General features: G+C 36.2%; 1 protein-coding gene across 7 annotated transcripts in view; it reads left to right on the top strand.

The window, feature by feature from the left end:
- Nucleotides 1-20301, top strand: part of FIP1L1 (factor interacting with PAPOLA and CPSF1) — a 43202-nt gene that overhangs the window by 13416 nt on the left and 9485 nt on the right. For all 7 annotated transcript variants that reach the window (XM_082050253.1, XM_082050254.1, XM_082050252.1 and 4 more), the window contains 6 exons: nt 513-622; nt 8835-8928; nt 9996-10149; nt 15522-15548; nt 16132-16186; nt 17926-17981. In XM_082050253.1, the coding sequence (XP_081906379.1) occupies nt 513-622; nt 8835-8928; nt 9996-10149; nt 15522-15548; nt 16132-16186; nt 17926-17981 (496 nt within the window). The remainder of the gene's footprint in view (nt 1-512; nt 623-8834; nt 8929-9995; nt 10150-15521; nt 15549-16131; nt 16187-17925; nt 17982-20301) is intronic.

Here is a 20301-nt window from a genome sequence, read left to right as displayed (position 1 = left end):
CTTGGAAATTAAGTTACTAGATCTCATGGTCAGTAAGGCAGATGGAGAACAGACTGCTTCTTGTCTCATGGTTTGTTCTCGGGTAGCAAATGTGTTAGATATCTCTGTTGTTGAGATTATGAAGACATCTTTTTTTTTTTTTTAATAATAATTTTGCTTCTTTTAAAAATGAAGGTGTTATTTTGTTCATACAGGAAATACTACAGGAAAATCAATTTGATATGTTGTTCACATCCAAATCAAATGCTTGGAAAATAACAATTAAAACTGTCTAATCTTCTGTAATAAATTATTCTCTGCCATATTGCCTCTTATATACATATTAAACACAGTTCTTAAGTAATACATCCTTATAAAATACAGAGTTTCATTAGCTATGCAAAGGTGACAGTTCTTTATAAAATCTGATTAAAGTTGAACCTACTTTCTTTTTGCATTGACTATGTGCTATGTTGAGTGTTGGGGTTACTATACTTCTGAGGTTAAACTAATGATAAAACATTATTTTGAAGGTACAGCAGGGCAGAACTGGAAATTTGGAGAAAGAGTTGGCAGTACAGTCGACCAAAGCTGATTTCACATCTCCTCCTGCATTACTCAAATCAGGAATTCCAACAAACAGGTCAGTTAGATAGTTGTAACTCAAGACCAAAAAACTTTTATACTGTTACCTCTCTGTATTTGAAGTTCACGATTTTTATAGGAAAAAAGCAGAACGTATTTCTGTAACAGGTAGAAATGAGGGGAAAAAGTGATCCTTATCACTTTTCTGTTTCAGTCACAGTTACACATGAATGCTGTGCTACCTTCTTGGCTATTCAGATAGAGAAAGTAGAAGAAAAGGGGAGGAAGAAGCAGCAGGACCAAATAACAAGGCAGCTATAAAAATCCAGGTTGATGTGCAACACTGTTTTCTGAGTAGAATTAGATTGACCATGGTTCTGTAGGTGTGGGTATTAGCTAACACACCTCAGTTAAACAAAATGTAATTGGACAGCTATGAGTTCAGTGACTGGGAGGATTCCTGGAACCTAGTCTCTTTCCTTTTCAAGTGATCTTGTATAGACCTTTTGGTTTTGCACAGATTGAAAACAATTGTCTTATGAATTCTCTTATAAATAGTGGCAAGGGGAGTAAAGCAGGTTGTATGCTTGTGTCATCAACAGTTAAAGATTAGCACCTATGACTTGTCTTTGGCATTGCGTCTGTAAGTACCTTGACTAATTCAGAGACAATAGTGTTCATTTATTCCGTCCTTTAAGAGTCAGTTCAACACCCAAATGTATTTCTCTTGGGTGGAAAAAATATCACGATACTTTTGCCTGCATTTTTCTTTCACTCCTAGAATATTCCTCCTCGTAGCCTAAATTATTCTCTGAGCTATCAAGTTATACTACTCTGTTTATACTAGATTTTTAGTGTGTTGTTTTATTTTGGTTGGTTGGTTTGTTTTTATTAATTTTTATTTGTCTATGAAGTAGTACAGGTCTTCCAAACTTTGTACCAACCCTTTTCTTTTCTGAATTGCTTCTGATGTGTGATGTTCTTGTAACAGAGTTCTCAAAATTGAATGTAATGTTCACAGGGTAAAGATTGCAAATCTGCATTTAGTACAGGTTTTGTTACAGGATTTCAATTCTTTATGCAGCTCACTGGTGGACAGAAGACTTCTATAGCACTTTAGAAAGTAATTAATGACCAGCATATTGAAATACAGTTAAGCTTGAAGTTGTAGAAAAAATGCATTGCAAAAATTCAGTGATTCTGTGAAATTTGCATTTGTTGTGAGAAAGCATAATACAATAGGATCATATATGTGCATGGTGTAGGCTTCATAAGTAAAATCTTTGTCATGTGGTCTATTTAAGATAAACCTATCTTACCATAGATGTCTTTATTCAGCATTTTTATGTGATTTTTTTCTCCTGCCTGAAGTTAGCAATCCCAAGTTTAAGTGACCATCTTCTTGCTTTTTAAAGTTTTAAAATTAGAATATTGGTTGTTAATCAGAGCTTTCCTGAGAAATTTAAGACATGTTATTTTCTCCAGGAACTAAATTTATCTTAGTAAAGGTTGGGAAACCTGTATATCTTTAAGAATAAGAATCCAGTAAGTGAAGTTGATCTGGTGTGTAGATAAAGGAGAAACAAAATAGTACATTTCTAGTTGTATTACTTTGCATTCCAATGGTTAGTATGTTGCTATATAAATGTTTAGTGTGAATACTGTAATTGTAAGTTGTTACAATGGCAAAGCTGACTTATTTCCATATTATATATCTGCTCCTTTGGATACATTTGCTTAAAATAAATTCTTGTCTAAAGAAAAAGGTATTTCTGCCAAGTGGTCAGAAGAGGTTTTGAAAGAAAATGGTATGCTTAAAAGTCTGAGATTAGCTCAGTGAATGAGTGCATCTTAACTGTACGGATTACATGTACTTCTAATTGAATGACTTCTTCAGAAAGCAGATACTGTTTTCTGTATATAAAAAAATTATATTACTAATTTCTTTATAATCAGGCAGTGTTTTAGGGGATTGGATTTTTTCATTTCTTTATTAAAGAGCTGATTTTAGGTAGGCAGAAATTTTGGGCAATCCGGCTCTTTGATAATTTCAAGTAATTGCCTTTATGCCATGAAGCATTTGCAATAGTTTTGTTGTGGAGTTGCTGGACACATTTCTCATGTAGCAGTAAAACTTCTATCAGGTTCTACCAGTAGTTGATTTATTTGGTGAAAAGGAGGGAAAACTACAACTGGGTATAGTGGCCTTGGTGTGGAAATTGGTAAGGAGCTGGATATAAGAAGAGAAACTGAAAAAGCAGAAAAGATAGAGACACAAGAAAAGAAAGACCTGGGCTGTTTATCTCACTACAAGTGGCACCTCTTCTCAGTCACAGACGAGCACTGTCTCCAGAAAAGCCAGCTCAGGCATCAGAAAGTGGCAGAAACAATATAGGAGGGATGCACACAAATTAAGGGAGGGTATGGAAATCGGGGCATGATCCTTATTTAATGTTTTAATTCCCCGTTTACTAGTCAGGACTGTAGCATTGCTTGCAAATAGATATTGCAGCGCGTATTTCTCTTTAATGGGAAGTCTGAGGACAGATGGTGGGGTTTGCTTTTTTTCATTTGTTTGTACTCGAACATTAAAGTATTTCTGTGCCTACTGTTTTTACCTTTTTAGTTTGAGTATAGTAGGTGTTTCCATATGATTTCAGTTGAAATTCTCAAAAAAAAATTCTCTGAGGTTTAGCAAGAATATTACTCATTACCAATATGGAGGGTGTAGTTTGCTAAATACAAACAGAATTATTGCTCACCAGAAAATAAAAGTTACTACTTCAGTAGAATTGCATCCCAAATATTTAATTCAGAGAAAACTTCAGTGCTTGTTCATACAACGTGTCTGAGTAATTTTGCTTGGATTAATAAACAATTACTGTCTCAATCATAGCTAAGCTATTAGTTGTTTAGAAATGACACCGGAACATATCGTATCGATTCTGTGATATTTCGGGCTATTGAAAAGCATGACGTGTGGCTTAACTCTAAAAGAGGAGTTAGAACATAATGGAAATGTTTTAGTAAATACACGTCATATACAAACAATATGGTATAAAAATATAATGTTTGTTCTCTAGAGTTAGTTAATTAAAGATTGTGTGCATGCCCACAATTAAGGTAAAAACCTGAAGGGATCTCTTTTCAGTATAATGCTTTTTAGAACATGAACAGGATTTAACATATTTCAAACCTATCTTAACCAGCCAGGCCATAGAAAGGTCTTACTGGTTTTTAGACCAGTGCTTTTTCTTTTGTCCTTTTTCAAGGACTGTGAGATAGTATTTCTTGAGTAGCAGAGGAATAAGGAGAAGTTTCATTTACAAGCTGGATGCAAAAATGGGTATTTTCTCATTCCAGTAATACCTGGAATAGCTATCTATCACAAAACTTCATTCTGTCAAAAGCTCTTCTTTTTTTAACATGTATTTATGCTTTTTGAGTTACTACTAAAGAGTACATTACATGTAAATCGATTTTGCTTTCAGCTAAATTAGCCCGTGAATGCGTTAGGCTTTCTCTGTGCTTGGGCCTTTCTGTAAACAGAATTTTTATAGAAAACGGATTTGTGATAACACCATTACTATGAAAAAAATACAGGTTTCTCTTGTTTCATGAACTGACTTCACAAGACTAAATGATGAAGACTCAGATATTATTTTGAAAAAAAAAAGTTTTGTATATCAGTGATTTCTGTATTAAATTTGTTTGTTTCTTAATTATATCCATCCGTGATGAGTTCAACTAAGCTGAGGCTGTCCTCAAGAGGGGAGAAATAAAGCATAAAACACATAAGCAAGTTAAGAAGGAACACAGGAACATATCTAATATGTTTTTTTAAGTATACTATAATTCTGTAATTCCTAGACTGGACCATAGGTCTAGTGAATAAATGTGGCATCCAGTAGTTAAACCATTTCTGAATTTTTTTGAAAAAGCAGTTCATTATATTATTTGTGGTGGGGATAGGGGGATTTCTGAAACTATGAATTTGGAAAAAAATTTCCTTCCCCCCCCCCCCCCCCCTTCTTTTTTTCCCCCCTTTGTCTTTGCTCTGTGGAACCTAAGTAAGCTTAGCTTGCCAAGTGATATATTTCTGAATTAAATCTCCATGGAGTGTGGTATTCATAGTGAAAATAGCTCGTAAATAACCGTTCTCTAATTAGAGTAAAATCGCTCACTGAGTTGCTGGAATGTTCCTTTCAAGCTACACTTTGTATGAACTCTGCTCTGGGTTCATGTGCATCCCACACGCGTGGATTGCCTTTTTATGTTTGGGTGTATCAACTGGGAATGCATCTGTATCCCAGGTGCCCTCATCATGTAAGGAACAAACCAACCCCTTCCTTTTCTTTGCATACAGTGCTGAGACAGAAGCCTGGTAATGCTGCTTAACATCTTATCACTAAGCTAGATAATGGCTGGGGAGTCTTTGAAATTTCCTCATGTTCCAACTTGCTATGACTTAATCAAGATCCAAGGCTTCTGATTTACCAGTTCTACTAAGCTGATGAACTGTTCCATTCTGGACATTTCAGATTCCCCTCTTGCCTTTGTGAAGGTTACATTTTTGACAGTGGTGTCTTCTGCCGCTCCACTTGCAATTGAATAAATGCTTTCTCTTGTTCCATGTGGAGTACTTGCTGAAATCATTACTACGGTCTTGGAAATAGAGAATTTGCCAGCTTTGTGGTATGGTGGCAAGTTCTTGAACTCATATATCATTACAGCTGTTGGGAACAAGAATGGCCATACCACTATAAAACATTATTGAAAAAAAAAATTATAAAGCACCAGCTCAGTGAGAGTGAGTGAGCATAGGTGTATTCTTCAGACCCTAGAGAAGTTAAATGAAAGTCCTGTTCATTTCAGTACAGTTGAAGTCTAGCAACCAACTGCCAGTCTAGATTTGCATCCTGTAATAATGCAGCGTTTTATTTGGGCTGCTTTTCAAGCCTAAATTAGCATTATTGCAGTATGGTTGATGCACATATTGTTTTAATTCCCACTACTTTTGTGTTGGTGTCTGTTGCCTGTGTTTTCAATGCTGATTCCAAGAGTTGCTGGCTATGTGCAAGCAGTGTGAGAGAGAAAGAATCTTAGTTTGATGTACATCTCTCCCAAGTGGAAGCTCTGTAAAACAGTGCAGTGAGCCAAATGGGATCACCTGAGGAGGGACCTTTTTCTGTAGAAGAGACTCATCTATCATATACAAGAACTAAAGCTAGGTAAAATGACTTTCCTAGAGTCCGGTTTTAGATAATTAGACAAGATACCAGCAATGGAGGAGAAGCCGTATTGTAGAAATCAAATGAACTGTCAGAGTGAAGACTGAGATAAAGCTTTGTTGGTTTATGAAAACACACTTGTCTTTTTTGTAGTGAAACACAGTTGGTTTAGAAATTGTTTTATAATACCTGTGTTTTCAATTTAGTTATTGGAAGCAAAATAATTATAATCAAAAGCGTGGCAGTGCTGGAATACCGTGCAGGACCACTGAGGAGGATTAGGAAAGCAGGTGTTGATTATTTCAGGATTTGGAGTGGAACAATCTGACGTTCAGGATGAGATGTTAGAAGATCAGAGAATTTCTTGAACTTGTATTATCCTTGGAGAGGCTGCTGTGTAGTAGATAACATTTTAGTTTGCAGATGTGTTCTCAGACTCTTGCATGATTGGGCTTTTTTTTTTAACTCCAAACCATTGTGCTTAATGAGCTTGCTTTGAAATCCAGGAGGAAGCTCTAAACGCAGCCACTGTAGAGCTCAAAGGAAGGGCATTTGGCTCATGCTCAGTATGCAGCCTGCCAAGGAACTTTAGATGATCTCTGGGAGATCTGATTGCTGCTTCATACTCTAGCATCTGCTGTGCTTTTTTCACCTGCAGTGGAGTGGAGGTGTGTGAGCAACTGGGGGCAGAGGTGTCAGTCCCAACTTCCAGCTGTTCTCCCTGCTATTAATGTGGTTAGTAGTCCACTAGACACAAAAAGCACAAGAACTTGTCTTTTAAAACTAGAAGGTTTTTTTTTTTTCTTTCTATGGTTTTCTTTTCTGTAATTTATTGACAGATTTTTTCCTAGTCTTTCTTTTATTTTGTTGTGTATCATGCTATTGGTAAATATTGTCAGTTTTCTCTACTATGGTTTCCCTTATAGGTGTGACACAGATGTACCTTTGTTTCTGTCATCCATTAGCAATGTAATTCTGTACCTCATTTTCTAATGGAGTTGACCTAAGTGAATCCTGCTTTTTAACCTCTTTTAGAAATTACCCATGGGCTGCAAAGCAGGTAGGTTTTGTTCTATCTGCATAACAATAATAGTTCTCTCTAAGGCTAGGTTTCTGGGTTTTGTTGTTTTGGGGCTGCAAAAAGGAAAGTTCACTATACTTTAGATTCTTCCTCTCTTCAAAATAGTGGTTCTCCGTTGTCACAGATACCACGTTTTAGTTTTAGTAGGTAACACTCAGATCCTTGTCATATTATTTTCTGGTCTGGTGCCTGGAATCCTTCTTTACTGTCAGTATATTCCCATGTGGTTGATTTATTGAAGATTTTGAAAACTCTGGTGTTTTTATCCAGTGGAATGCCATCATGCCTTTACCCCCAGTTTAGCATTTTTAATCTGCTTTGAAAAGTTAAAAAGTTACAGTTGACAGCTATGTGGCTACAGTGTCAGATGGTTTGGGGGCCTGAAAGATACCTCTCTTAACAGACTAGGCGAATATATACATGGGAGTTAAGGGAGTTAAGTTAATATAATAGGAACAACTTAAGTTTAACAGGCATAAGCTTAATAGCCGGACTGGTTTGGAAACTGAAGTGAGATACATTTGGATTTCAAGCTCATGCATTTGACTCCAGTGTGGACTGATATAACTTGTTTGTAGTGAACTAAAATCACTGAAAATAATTGAAAATTTAAATCCTAGTTTACATTTTTCTAAATAAGATGCACTTCTTCAAATTATTCATTAATAATTAATAATCATATGTGTTGAGAAGGAAATCTTGGAATTATTGTAGCTGCTTCCCAAAATGTCAGTTCGGTTGCCAGTGTTAGCCATAGTAAGAGATGGCATGGTAGTCATCCCTAGCAGGGGGAGCAAACTGGGACAGGTCATTATGGTGGTACATACAGCCGTGATGCATTGAGAGCTGGATATTATCTGTGGTTCTGCTTATGTCAGACAAGAAGAGATATAGCAGAAGTAGAAAGGCTTCACAAAAAGATTAAACAAATAGTGAAAGTTATAGAGTCAGTTTTTTGTGAGGAGAGATGTGGACTAGTTCAGCATGGGAAACAGACAACTGAGAAGAGATACAACAGAGGTACCACAAATAGTACGTTGCCAAAGAACAGGTTTTTGGTTTGAGTTTGTTGTTTGTTTGGTTGGTTTTTTTTAAACACAAGGACTGTAGGGCACCAACTAAAATTGTCAGGCAGGAAAATAACTGAAACAAATCTTATCACTGGAGAAAATGTAAAAGTGTGTTCAAAAGAGATTATGAAAATACAAGTTAATCGGGGCTATTAAACACAGTTGCATGGAAGTCCTGAAGTTTTTGATTGGCAGAAACTGGGAGGGAAATAATGTGTGTTATGCATGTCACTTCTCTTGTCATCTTTCTCTAAAAATCCACTACTAACTACTTCTCTGGTAGATGTTCTTAATTTACATTATGTTCTGTTGTTGCCTGAGTGGGTTCTAAGGGACACTGAGGTGGATCTTGTGCTGCTCTGTTGGTTTCTTTAATGAAAGTGAACATAGTGCTTAGCTGTGCAAGTGTTTTAGAGGTGTTTGGGAGAAATATTTTGCATTTGGAAAACTGAGAAACAGAAGTATGAATGGCTAGTCTAAGATTCCTTTGAGTTTCATGCAAGGTTTAATTTAAGAGTCAAAGTCTACTAGTTTTGTATACATTCTGTATTCCAAGGTAAGAGGGATGGCAGCTGATTTTGTTCAGTATGTGCTGTAGTATCAACAGTACACACGATGGGGTGGGCTTCTGTTTATTTCTGCCTCCTAACTTACCTTCATTTGATCTTCCATTGAATCCTCCAGTATTATTTGGTTCTACATACTTGCATAGTTCAGCAAATTTATCACATTTAATGTTCTTCAGAAACAGTCTTTTATGTTTTATGCAGGAGAAGGAACTTGTGGCATTTAGAATGACAGAAGTCCATAAGACTTTGTTATCTTTATTTTTTTCTTTTTTTCCCTTTCTAATTCTGCTTGTTGATTCTGGTTTGTCCTGTGTTGCAGGCGATTAGCTGGCACAATAGATGTGATTGGACAGACCATCACTATCAGCAGGGTGGAAGGACGACGGCGTGCTAATGAAAACAGCAACATACAGGTTTTATACTGCAATTTTGCACACTGTCTCTGACTAAAAGACATTTTTTGCTTTCCTCATAGTTTCTGATTAAAACATTTCATTGTGTATCAATGAGTAATACAAAATTAGCTTTAAGTTCAGGGAGAAAGTTGCAGCAGTTAATTGAAATATACTGAGATTAAATATTTGATATATTCCAAAAGACAAATGTTTTGGTATACTTCTTACTGAAAGGAAATGAGCAGTATTGCAAATTTACAATCCAGGAGACAGCATTGGCTCTGCTAGATCTGTATGGGGTAGGATTTTGTTTACTTAGTGACAACGATAAAGATTTAAACTGATGTCCGTTTCTCCCCTATTCCTGACAGACACTAATGCTGGAAGTGAAAGCCTTTTCATATGCTGTTTGAGAAATGCAGTCTCCTAAAAATAAGTTGTGAAGGAATACATAGTTAATAGTACTTTTTAAAAATAATATTTTATTATTTTAACATGAACTGTAAGATCAGTTTTTATGAATTTAGTCTTTATGGGCTTGGATTATCTTAAGAAAACAACTAAATACATTAAGGTTGAATACACTTTTTCTCTCCTGACTTACATGTGGAGAAGAATCAAGGTTGCTTGGTGCCCTAGCTGCATTTCCATGCCAATTTAAGTTAAAGTTAAACAATGAAAATAATAATGGCTTATAGTGCTTATATTGAAAACACTGCCATGTGTTTTTCAACTGATCTCATAGTGTTTAAGTAATTTAAAGTCTTAAGTTTTTTCATGCTTTTTATATTGATTTTTAAAACATTTTCCTTTATACATACATTGGTGTTTTGGGCCATATTCAGATGGTTTACATTCCCTCTCAAACTTTGTTTGTTGTTCCCTATTGGCTGCTCTTAGACCCTCAGAGGTACCTGTCAGGTATGGGACACAGAACGTAGGAATGCAGATAGAACTTAAACCATCTGAATATGGCTCTTTAGGAGTATAAGTAATACTTTCCTGTTGTAGTAACTGGAAAGAGAGGTAACCTACCTTCTACCCTTTTGACATAGCAATTGTAACTATAGTTTGATATTTTACAGGTTCTTTCAGAACGATCTAATCCTGAAGTAGACAATTTTACCAAGCCACCTCCATTTTTCCCTCCAGGAGCTCCACCTACCCACCTTCCACCACCTCCTTTTCTCCCACCCCCTCCAACTGTCAGTACTGCTCCACCTCTGATTCCCCCACCAGGTAAATATCCTGCAGTACATATGATGTGAAGTGTGACAGATGCAAATGCTTGATTGTAAGGAATTAAAGACAGCACATTCCATGCATATGTGCAGAATTGCCAATTTTCGTATTCTTTTCTTAATCTGCAAGGCAGAAACAGAAACTTCCATCTTTACTTTCTCAGTATGTGTAGCCCCAAGTAGTGAATAATTACCTAGAAAGCAAATGTTCGATCTTGTGTCCTTGAAAATTATTAAAGTGAGAAGCTGTTTTGTATAATCCAACTACTGTTAGTGCTATTGAGAGGTACATGTTAACAAGTAATTCTATGAACTTTTGCATTAAGAGTGTGGCATACCGTGAATTTGTGTTAGAAGTTGGGTTCTCTGATGTCTAAGGTCAAAGCAGCAATGGAAAATTTAATTCTTCTTTCCCATCACAGTATGTTTGAATTCCTGACAGTCTGATAAGAATTGCATTTGTGCCATGTCTTTTCAGTCAGAGATTAGCACTTGACGCTTTTATCCAGTGTCCTGTATCTGTGAGGAATCAAAGCTCTTTGAGAATGCTTCTTATTGTAAAATCTGGTTTGAAATTTACTGATATTTACTGAACGTTTACTGAAGCTTGATATTTATGGAAATTTACTGGAGGCAATATCATGGACAGTTACTTGAGTGTTGTCGTTTTAAGGAATTAAGTTCAAAAGGACTTAGCAAGGAACTAAGAAGAATGGTCAGTGAGATATGAAAATAGATGGAGAAACTTCAGGGAGTATTTCAGTAGGAAAGTAAAGGATTTGTTTATAGACAAGACTGATTTTTCGTTATTTTATCCTTGTGTTCCTTGTGTTCTTTTGCTTGACTTGTTCTAAAATCACTCTGAGCAGTTTCTTTCCTATTCTAGTCACATAGGGAATCTTTTAAAAGTTTCTCTATTACTACTTGTATACATAAGCAAGGAAGTAACATCATTATTTCTATGCAACAACTTTGTTTGGGGCATTATAGGGTTCAAGTTCTCATAGAAGAAGTTGCTTTCCTCAATTGCTGATGATAATTTTAAAACTATTAACTCTTGATGCCTGGCAAGTTCTGGTTTTCATTGGTGATTGTCATACACAAAACAGTGTAACTTAGACAACAGAAGAGGGAAGCGATTTAAAGATGAAATAGTTCTGTGCCCTTTTCCAAGTTTTTGTGCGTAAATGTAAAATATAGGGTGTTTGAAGAGAGAAAATGCTACTGCTCTGGCAATTCGGTGATGTTTCCTTACTGCAGGGGGAACAGAAAGGAAAGGAATGTCATGCTAATGCTAATTTCATTTTTAAGTTGCATGAAAACCTTTCTGATACAATAATGCAGGTAATGCATTGCACATTTTTAGAAAGTATTTTTTTAAATGTAACTGTGGTACAGAAAAGGTGATCTAAGTTGTATGTTATTAAAAGTGTGAGAGGAATGCCCACAGATACCCCAAACACACTTGGTGCAGGGATGTCATATAGATGTACTGGATTGTTCTTATGAAACCCTGCACCTGTTGAGCTTTTAAAGGTGAAAGAAATCCATATGTGTTACAGATCTAGCAACCAGGTTTGGCTTTAGTCTTATGGTTTACAGACAGTTTTATGAGATATACTTGTTCAGAAGGTCTCCTTCAACATCCTTCCGTGCTTCGAGTAGATTCAAAAATAACGATTAAGAGCTGTGGATTTGGTTTCTTCAGGCCTGTGTTTTAATTGTGCTGTTGCCAGCTCTTTATCTTCAAAGCTGTTCTTAAAATAGAACCTGCCATCCCTACTAGGTTCAGTGGAGGGGGAGGGAAAAAATCTACTCTTACCCAATATTAAACCGGGACTACTTGCCAGAAAATTTAAGTATTCCAAATATAAAACATCCTCCAAAAACCCCTTTGAAAAAGTATCTTGCTTTGAAGTTGGATCTCTTGCTCTCAATTCATTCACTCTCATGATTCAAATCTTTTTTTGTGAAAGGAGTCCTGGAACAATTCAAAGGCCCAAATGCAGAAAATTCTCAAATACTCCTAGGAGATCACTGGCTGTGGCAAAAATTGTGTTGTTTTTTGTTTACTTGGTTTATTGCTGTGTTGGAGTAATTTTAAGTCTAAAGAAGAATGCGGATGCTTCTGTTTAACAAGCTTTAAAAGTTGTTTTATGTGTTTTGGTTTAAGACTGTGGTCAAAATGTGACATGTATTTGAAATATTAAAAAAAAAAAAGTACTCTGCAGTATTGAACTTCTGTTGGATAACGTTGGGAAATTTGACTACCTAGACTAGTACCAGGGCTTAGCAAGGAGCTCAGCCCCAGCAATCTAAGCATCAACTTTTTATCTTTTGATAAAAGAGAGACAATTTGATTTAGTTTAGCCTGTGGCAAAAGGAGTTTTTCGTCACATTGACTTGTATTACGTTGCTGTGGGTTTTTATACAGTTCAGCAAATTCACAGTATCTCATTAAGCTCTGGCTGTGTTACCATGTTTGATTACTTACTCTGCAAGCGGAGCACGTGTGGCATTGCTTTTCTTTGGTAAAACCCACTTGGTTTTCTGTAATTACGTACCCTTCTTGAGTTAGAAGGATGGTGTACACTGTCCTGAAAGCAATTCCGAGCACATAAAGTCAAATGCTGCACTAGTGCCATTCGAATTGCTCTTAACACAGAAGTCTGAATATTCAGTCTTAGGCCAGGTGTACCTTTGTGGCAGTACCACATGCTTTAGGGATGTGGTGTGATCTGCTCCAAGTAACCTTCTTGTACTGGTACTCAAGTTTAGTCCATACATTGCAAGAAATGGCCCAATATTTCAGAGTCTTTTTTCTTTCTTGGAAGTAATATGTGGCTGATGGTGCTTCCAGTGTATTTCCATACACTGCATTAGTAGAAGGCAAAACAGTGAAGACTTAAGAGAGTCTTAATTTTCCTATAACTGAAGCTCATGATTTTTTTTGTTTCTTGTTGTGTCACATTCATGTGTTAGTGAATAAGGTGAGGAAAAGAACTTTGTTTAGATCTTTTTAGTGATACTTGCGAACTTGGAATGTAGAAGAATGTTTCTTCATGATACCATCAAGTATATTGGATTCTGTCTTAAAATTATATAATCGTTAACCATGACTTTTAAAATGTTCTTAAAGGTTTTTGAGGAAAAAATGCCAATGTGCTTTTTTAGTATGATACTCTGCATAAGAAATTAGTTGAAGTTATTTGGATGTTTAGTCTCTGGATGTTAGTTTGATTCAGTCTGTCATGACTTTGCATGGCTTTCAGGTGAAATTTTTCATTTAGCTTGTCATCTTGTGATGAGATTTTATTTGTATTTCTGCACAAGGTAAAATTCTGAGGAATATATTAATTGATTAATCAGAATTTATTTCTTTTTGTAAAGAGTATTAGCTGATGGCTTTCCAGGAAATTCTATGCATAGTGGTGAGAGCTGTGTTCACTGCTTACAGTATACAGTTTCTTGTGCAGCAATTGAAATTTTTAAGCATAAGGCAGAGCTAATAAATCAGTTTGAGAGAACAACTTGTATTTTTCTAGCTTATGCTCTTAACATTGCTGGAGAAATTTTGTCTCAGAGGTATTTTTTAATATATTTATACGTATATATGTATTTTATGTTGTGGGCTCATGAAGAATCTATTAAGATAGACAGTTAACCAAAAAAGATGAATAGAAGATACTTCAGCTATGTAACAGTTTGGGCTGGCAGTCTTGCTTTTCTTGCAGAAAGTTTCTTTAGGAGTGCTTGGTCTTTCAAACGTTACAGCATCAAAACTTTTTATGGTGTGATTTCCAGTGTTTCTAACAATGATAGTGTGCCTTGGAAAGCTTGCTTGCTGGTGAAGAGAAAATGGCTTATGTAGTTTAGAAATTTGGCTTTTGGGGATCATTGTCTCCTAATTTACATTTTGGCTAACAGATCAGATTTTGAATCTTCAGCATTGGGCAGCAGCTTCAAGTTTGTTTCAGTTTGTTTAGTCGTGTCAGCTTAGTGCTGGTGAGAATTCATGTCAGTGAAATCACCAGAAGTTAGTGAACATTGATACATATTACTCTTCCTCAACTTGCATATTCCTTCATTCTCTCCTTCTGCCAAGGCAATTTAGGAGCAGTTGGCATTTGTAGACATTATAATATGTAGATGTAGTTAAATGTTGCTGTCATACAGTAGTCTTTTCGTTCTAATGTTGAACTAGTGATACATACATAAAATTAAGCATGCAGTGGCCAGTACATCCAGGATATTCTCTGAATGATGAAGTCTGGAACTTGAATGGCATGGGTTTTAATTTAAGTGGGTCTGGCTGCTGCTCTGTCTGGATGTTTATGCCATTATGGCAAAACCGATGAAAGCACTTGGCAAAGTTTTCTGTTCTCTCCCCTCCGAAGTCTTACAGTGTTGTCAGGCTGGAAGTACCTATCTTTTAATGCAAGCAGAGTTGTTCATTACTAAAATAGATTTATGAGTGGTAGTCTGTTTTGTGATTTTATTGTTTTAGCCCAGTTTATTATTTTGATGTAACAGTGTTTTGTGTGTTTAGTTGAGGTAAAGCTAGTTCTTTGCAAAGTAGGAGGAGATAGTGTCCGTTCAAGTGTGTGAGTTATTTTCACCTTGTAATCATTCCTTTCATAATCAAATAAGATGCGTTAATATGCTGAGGCAGTATATTTTGTTATGTCAGCTAATATGGTTGGGAACAATTTCTCAACTTTTAGGTAGATTCGTAACAGCTAGGTTAGGTCTGAAAAACAGAAAAGTTACAACAGTTTTTGGATTTGTTTGTATTAAAGTATGCTCCTTTCTCAGATATTTACAAGAAAATAGAGTACTTAAGACTCTTTTTCCCTCCAAGTAACAACTGAAGGATTAATTGCAGTGTGGCATAGGAATGACTTAAAAGTCTATAGTGCTCACTGTTGCTGGAATATTTTGGCCATGTGGACCTACCATTTCCTATACTGAGCTATTAAAGGTCAGAGGCCAGTTGCATTTCCTTTCATCCAGTTATGGAATATAGAATAAAACAAATATATTCTATGGGATGTTACATTTCTTCTGGATACTAAAAATTTTAAGGTTATGGTTTTAATTCTAATCACGAGACCCAGAGTAATTCTTCATTATTTTTATCACTAATTAAATAAGATCCTGAAGAACAGGAATTTAAATAAAAAGCCAGATTTCACAAGGCTTGCATAAAATCTTAACAATTGGTATTAATGTGAGATTTCGATCTGAGAACACAGAAAGAAGTTATCATTCTCCTTGATCATGTATGTGGTGATACCTCAATCTGATTTTAGATCTGTAGATAATAAACCTAAACTAACACTGTAACTAATATATTACTTGTCTTTTTAGGTATACCAATAACAGTGCCACCACCAGGTAAACTTGCTTAGAATTTTCTTCTGTGTTTGGTTAAGAAATGAAAACTTAACTGATGTGCAACTTAGCAGTTCTTTTAGTTACACAGATAAAAGCTTTTAAATACAAAACTTCATGTACAGATGTAGGCTCAGTTATTTTGATGCCAGGCAGAATTGAAAATGTATGAAAATGCTATTGACTAGTGAACCTAATCAGCCAGTTTCTTAGGTCTGTGCTTTCTTCTTTTCTTTCCATCTTTTTTTGTCAGTTATGCAGAAAAAGTTGTGATTTTTTGTTTATTAAGTATTGTTGGATACTCAGGAATTTTCCTATGCTTCTGAATTACTGTATTTTTAAGAATGATAAGGTATTTGATTTGAAGTACTAATAATATGTGTTTAATGCTCTGCCTTTGTTAAGCTGGAACATAGTTTTCAGTCTTACAAAATAAAACCCATTTACAGAGTGAGAAATTTTGCCTTATACTCTCTGGAATTTGTTTGTCATTGTGTGTTTAGCTCAGTTCTTTGATGTGTTTATGTTTTGTTTTTGTTGTTTTGTTTGTTATCTTTTTCCTCCCTCACCTGATTTATTATTACAGGCTTTCCACCACCACCTGGCGGTCCTCCACCTTCCCTTATACCCACAATAGAAAGGTGATTATCTGTTTGAAATCTTATAAAGCGATATATCAGTATTCCGTAACTGAAATAAATTACACTACCCAGTGTTTTATGGGGTTTATCTGGGACTGGGGAGATGGTTTCAGATTTTTACAGTGTTTTTACAGAAATGTTACTAGTCTCACCTGTCTGATACTTAATATTCTTTGGAGTAGGTTACTTTACCACTTATTAGTTTAGTTGAGTTATGACATTGTATCAATGCCAAGACTTAAGAAAAAAGTCAAGGGAATGACTGTTAAAGTATTCTTGAATAGTCTGAAGGCTGATTTAAGTGAACTGTATAGTTGTCGCTACTGTATCCTTTTCTATAAATGCAAATAAATAATTTGGCCACGGATTCAAGCCCTCATAGCTATTGAAAATGCCAGAGTTCCGTGGAATCCGAATTTGTTTTCCTGCTGTATTTATTCTAAGTGTTCAACTTTAATAGACCTAACAGTATTTTTTCAATACCTTTTAAATATTAATATATATGTATATACATATATAAAAGGAAGAAGAAAAAGTTGGCCTTTGTAAAGTATTTATATTTTGCTGGAGGCCAAAACCAGGTCATATATAAAGCTCACTTAAGAAGATGGTGCAAACCTCTTGCCAGTCCTTCAGATTTCACTGAAGGAAGATGCACACATCTGTTCCTTTGAAACTGAAAATTCTATTAACTTATATGCTACAGGATGATGATGGTAAATCTCTCAGAAAATCCTCATCTGATTTAATTCACAAAAAAACCCTAACTGGATGCACTTGATGGGCATGAAAGTAAATGTATTATTTCATACTGACAGATGCTGTGAGCGACTGCTGCTTCTGACTGTTAAGCAATGGCTATTGCATTTACTTGTAGCAAATATTTATATAGTTTCTGAAATACGATGTAAAAAAATCAAGTTTATTGTAGAATGTAGAAGCTAAATCTCATACTTTTAAATGTTAAGATATTGTATTTGCCTTTCATTATCATTGGTTTTGTTTGGTTTTTAAACTAAGCTAACCCAAAACTTATTTCTTGATGTCTGAGTGCCTTCAAGAACAGAAATAACACTTAGGTTAAATATGGCAAAGATAGTTCATTCAAATTATGTAGGAAGTACTAAAAGTCATGAAAGAATTATGTATGTATGAATTATACCCTGTTCACATACCATCCTTTTTAAGCTTTCTGGTTTTTACCTACTTGAGTTGGCTACCACTGAAAGGAGTCAGCCTAGAAAATGTGTAGCTAATTTAACAGTTTATTTATAGAACTATGCATTTGAAGTCCACCTGTTCTTAGATATGCTCATGTATCTACTTTTTAACAGAAAGCATGAGAATGGCTTCATTCATGAATGAAGCAGTTCCAAGCAACTGAAGATTAACTTCAGTATCTGTACAGAAACATGATACCTGCAGCATTTGAAAATGCAAAATAACAGCTTTGATAATAAGGATATATTTTGTTTCAAATTTTAAGATGAGAGAATGCGATTTTCACCTCATGTAGTAAAACATGAAATATACATATTTGTAACAATGGGCAGCATTCTTAATTAGTAATGCTCAAAATGGAGGACTTAAATCCATTTACAGCAAACACTGGTTTTGTCTGTATGGTGGTAAGAATTCAGGGGAATAATATTAAATGTATACAGGTGGAGCTAGCTTTGTATATTGATCAAGTTAGCTTTGGTAAAACTGGGTTTTTACATGTATTTTCTTTTCAACAGTGGACATTCTTCTGGGTATGATGGTCGTTCTGTTCGTGCATTTTCATATGGCAGCGGTGAGTAAGCTTACTGGCTTTGAAAATTTTGACTAGTGCTATATCAAATTGCTTGATATACTAATCAGGATTTTAGCAAAGAGTCTAAACAGATCCCTTCAATAATTCATTAGGAAAGCTATTGCCTACCGTTGTAAACAGATACAAGCTGTTGCAAATATAACAGCTGCTGGTAAATACTATTGTTTTGCTTACTTATTTTTATGCTGGGTATTCTTTCCATTTTATGCTGCTTTTGCAGAGCTGTAATTTCAAAAAATAAAGTTTCATTATACGCAATCAAGTGGACATCCACAGAACCTACAGTGAGTTCAGGACTGTTACCTAGCACAGCTCTGCTGCTTGAACCGAAAGAGTGACAGCAGTACTAAGGTATCTTTCAGTTTCTTCCTGACCTAGCCCAAATTGGGAAGGTAAAAGAAATGTAGAATCACAGAATGGTAGGTGTTGGAAGGGACTGTCAAAGATCATCTAGTCCAACTCCCCCAGCATAGACAGGGACACCCATCCAACCTGACCTTGGACACTTCCAGTGATGGGGCACCAGCAACTTCTCTGAGCTACCTGTTTGAGTGTCCCACCACCCTCATCATAAAGCATTTCTTCCTTATGTCCAGTCTAAACCTACCCTTTTTCAGTTTAAAAACATTGCCCCTTGTCCTGTCAACTGCAGGCCCTGGTAAAAAGTCCCCATCTTTCTTATTAAGGCCCCATTAAATATTGAAAGGTCACAATGAGGTCTCCCCAGAGCCTTCTTTTCTCCAGACTAAACAACCTAGGAGAGATGTTTAGCTCTCCAGTGATTTTCACAGCCTTCCTCTGGACCTGCTCTAGCATGTCTTTCTTGTACAGGGGGCCCCAGAGCTGGACACAGTACTCCAAGTGGGGTCTCCTGAGAGTACACAGAAGAAGAATTGCCTCCCTCAACCTCCTGGCCATGCTTTGTTTTGTGGAGCCCAGGATAGATTTGCTTTCTGGACTGCAAATTCACATTGCTGGCTCATATTTAATTTTTCATCCCTCAGTACTTCCAAGTATGTCTGTGCAGGGCCGCTCTGAATCAGTTCATGACCCAGGCTGTACTGATACTGAGTCCTGCCCCGCCGCGTGTGCAGGACCTTGCATGTTGCCAGTCACTGCTTCTGCCACCAGTGCATCTGCCACCCAGCCCCATGCCGAGTGCCTTTTCTTCCAGCTCAGTTTCTGTCTCCTTGCTATTTGTTCCTCTGGACCCTAGCTGCTGGGAGGAGAAGTTGTAGGGATAGTTCGGTCCAGTTCTGGGGATACAAAACATTCAGCACAGATCAAATGTTTAGATAATGTACCTCCCAAATATTCATATGTCTTTAGAAAGGATATACAAAATGACTTTTTAATTACTTGTAATTTCTTGAAGTTGGAGCAGTTTATGGAGTAACACAGTTACTTTGTTGGCATTGAAAGGGTCTCCTCATCACTTACTAAGTTTTTGCTTTCATGCATGGAAGTTTGTTATATTTTGAAGAATTCTTGATGTGGGCAAACAGCTACTTTATGCTGACTACTTTTTTAGCAATAATTGAACTGTTAATTTGCTGATTTTAGCAAAAAGGTAAAGCTGAGGCAGACAACTAAGATACCCAAGTGGCTATTTTGCAGAAGCTTTAACATCTAAAGCCATGCAGAGTATCATAAGGAAAGCAGTCCTACAGTCATTAGTATGTCCATTGCATCTGACATGTCATCTCCAATTCAGAATGTTTTCACTTTGGAATCTCTTTTGTTAGACTTTACTATTCTGTCAAGTATTGTCAAGGACACAACAATGTTTCCAAGTTTTATGTTGACCTTTGGAGGTGATAGCATGCTTATGTTATTGCAGTAAGAATATACAAAAGGTGACTGTCATCGTCATTGTGCCAACATTGAATTTGAACTTCTTCAGTGGGGTTAAAAAATTATGCTTGTCTTTGTATGGTTATGGATACCAGGAATCACATTCTGCTCCCATCCTCCCAGTCTGCTCCGATGTTGCCAATATATCTGGCATCCCAGTTGTGGCAAAAACTTTCATATTTGCTGCACTAAGCAAATTGTCTGTCTGTAAGCTGTGCCTGTCATACCAATTTTTGGATCCATAATGGGTCAGCGGCATTTTATTGCTGATATTCATCCCTTACTGAAAGATGTTTTCCTGGCGAGCGTCTTGCTCTCATAGTCCCTGTCTCACAATGTGATCACTGGCCAGTATTTTACCAGTGCTCTCCCGTGCATCAGAACTTAGGTGAATTGAGGGCTCAACAGTGCAGCAGGATACACGTGATCATTTTAATTAAGAATC

The sequence above is a fragment of the Streptopelia decaocto genome (assembly GCF_964273445.1).
Source record: "Streptopelia decaocto genome assembly, chromosome: 4".
In the NCBI taxonomy this organism is placed as follows: domain Eukaryota; kingdom Metazoa; phylum Chordata; class Aves; order Columbiformes; family Columbidae; genus Streptopelia; species Streptopelia decaocto.
Note: the sequence above shows the minus strand (reverse complement) of the source record. Positions and strands in the feature narration are given on the sequence as shown.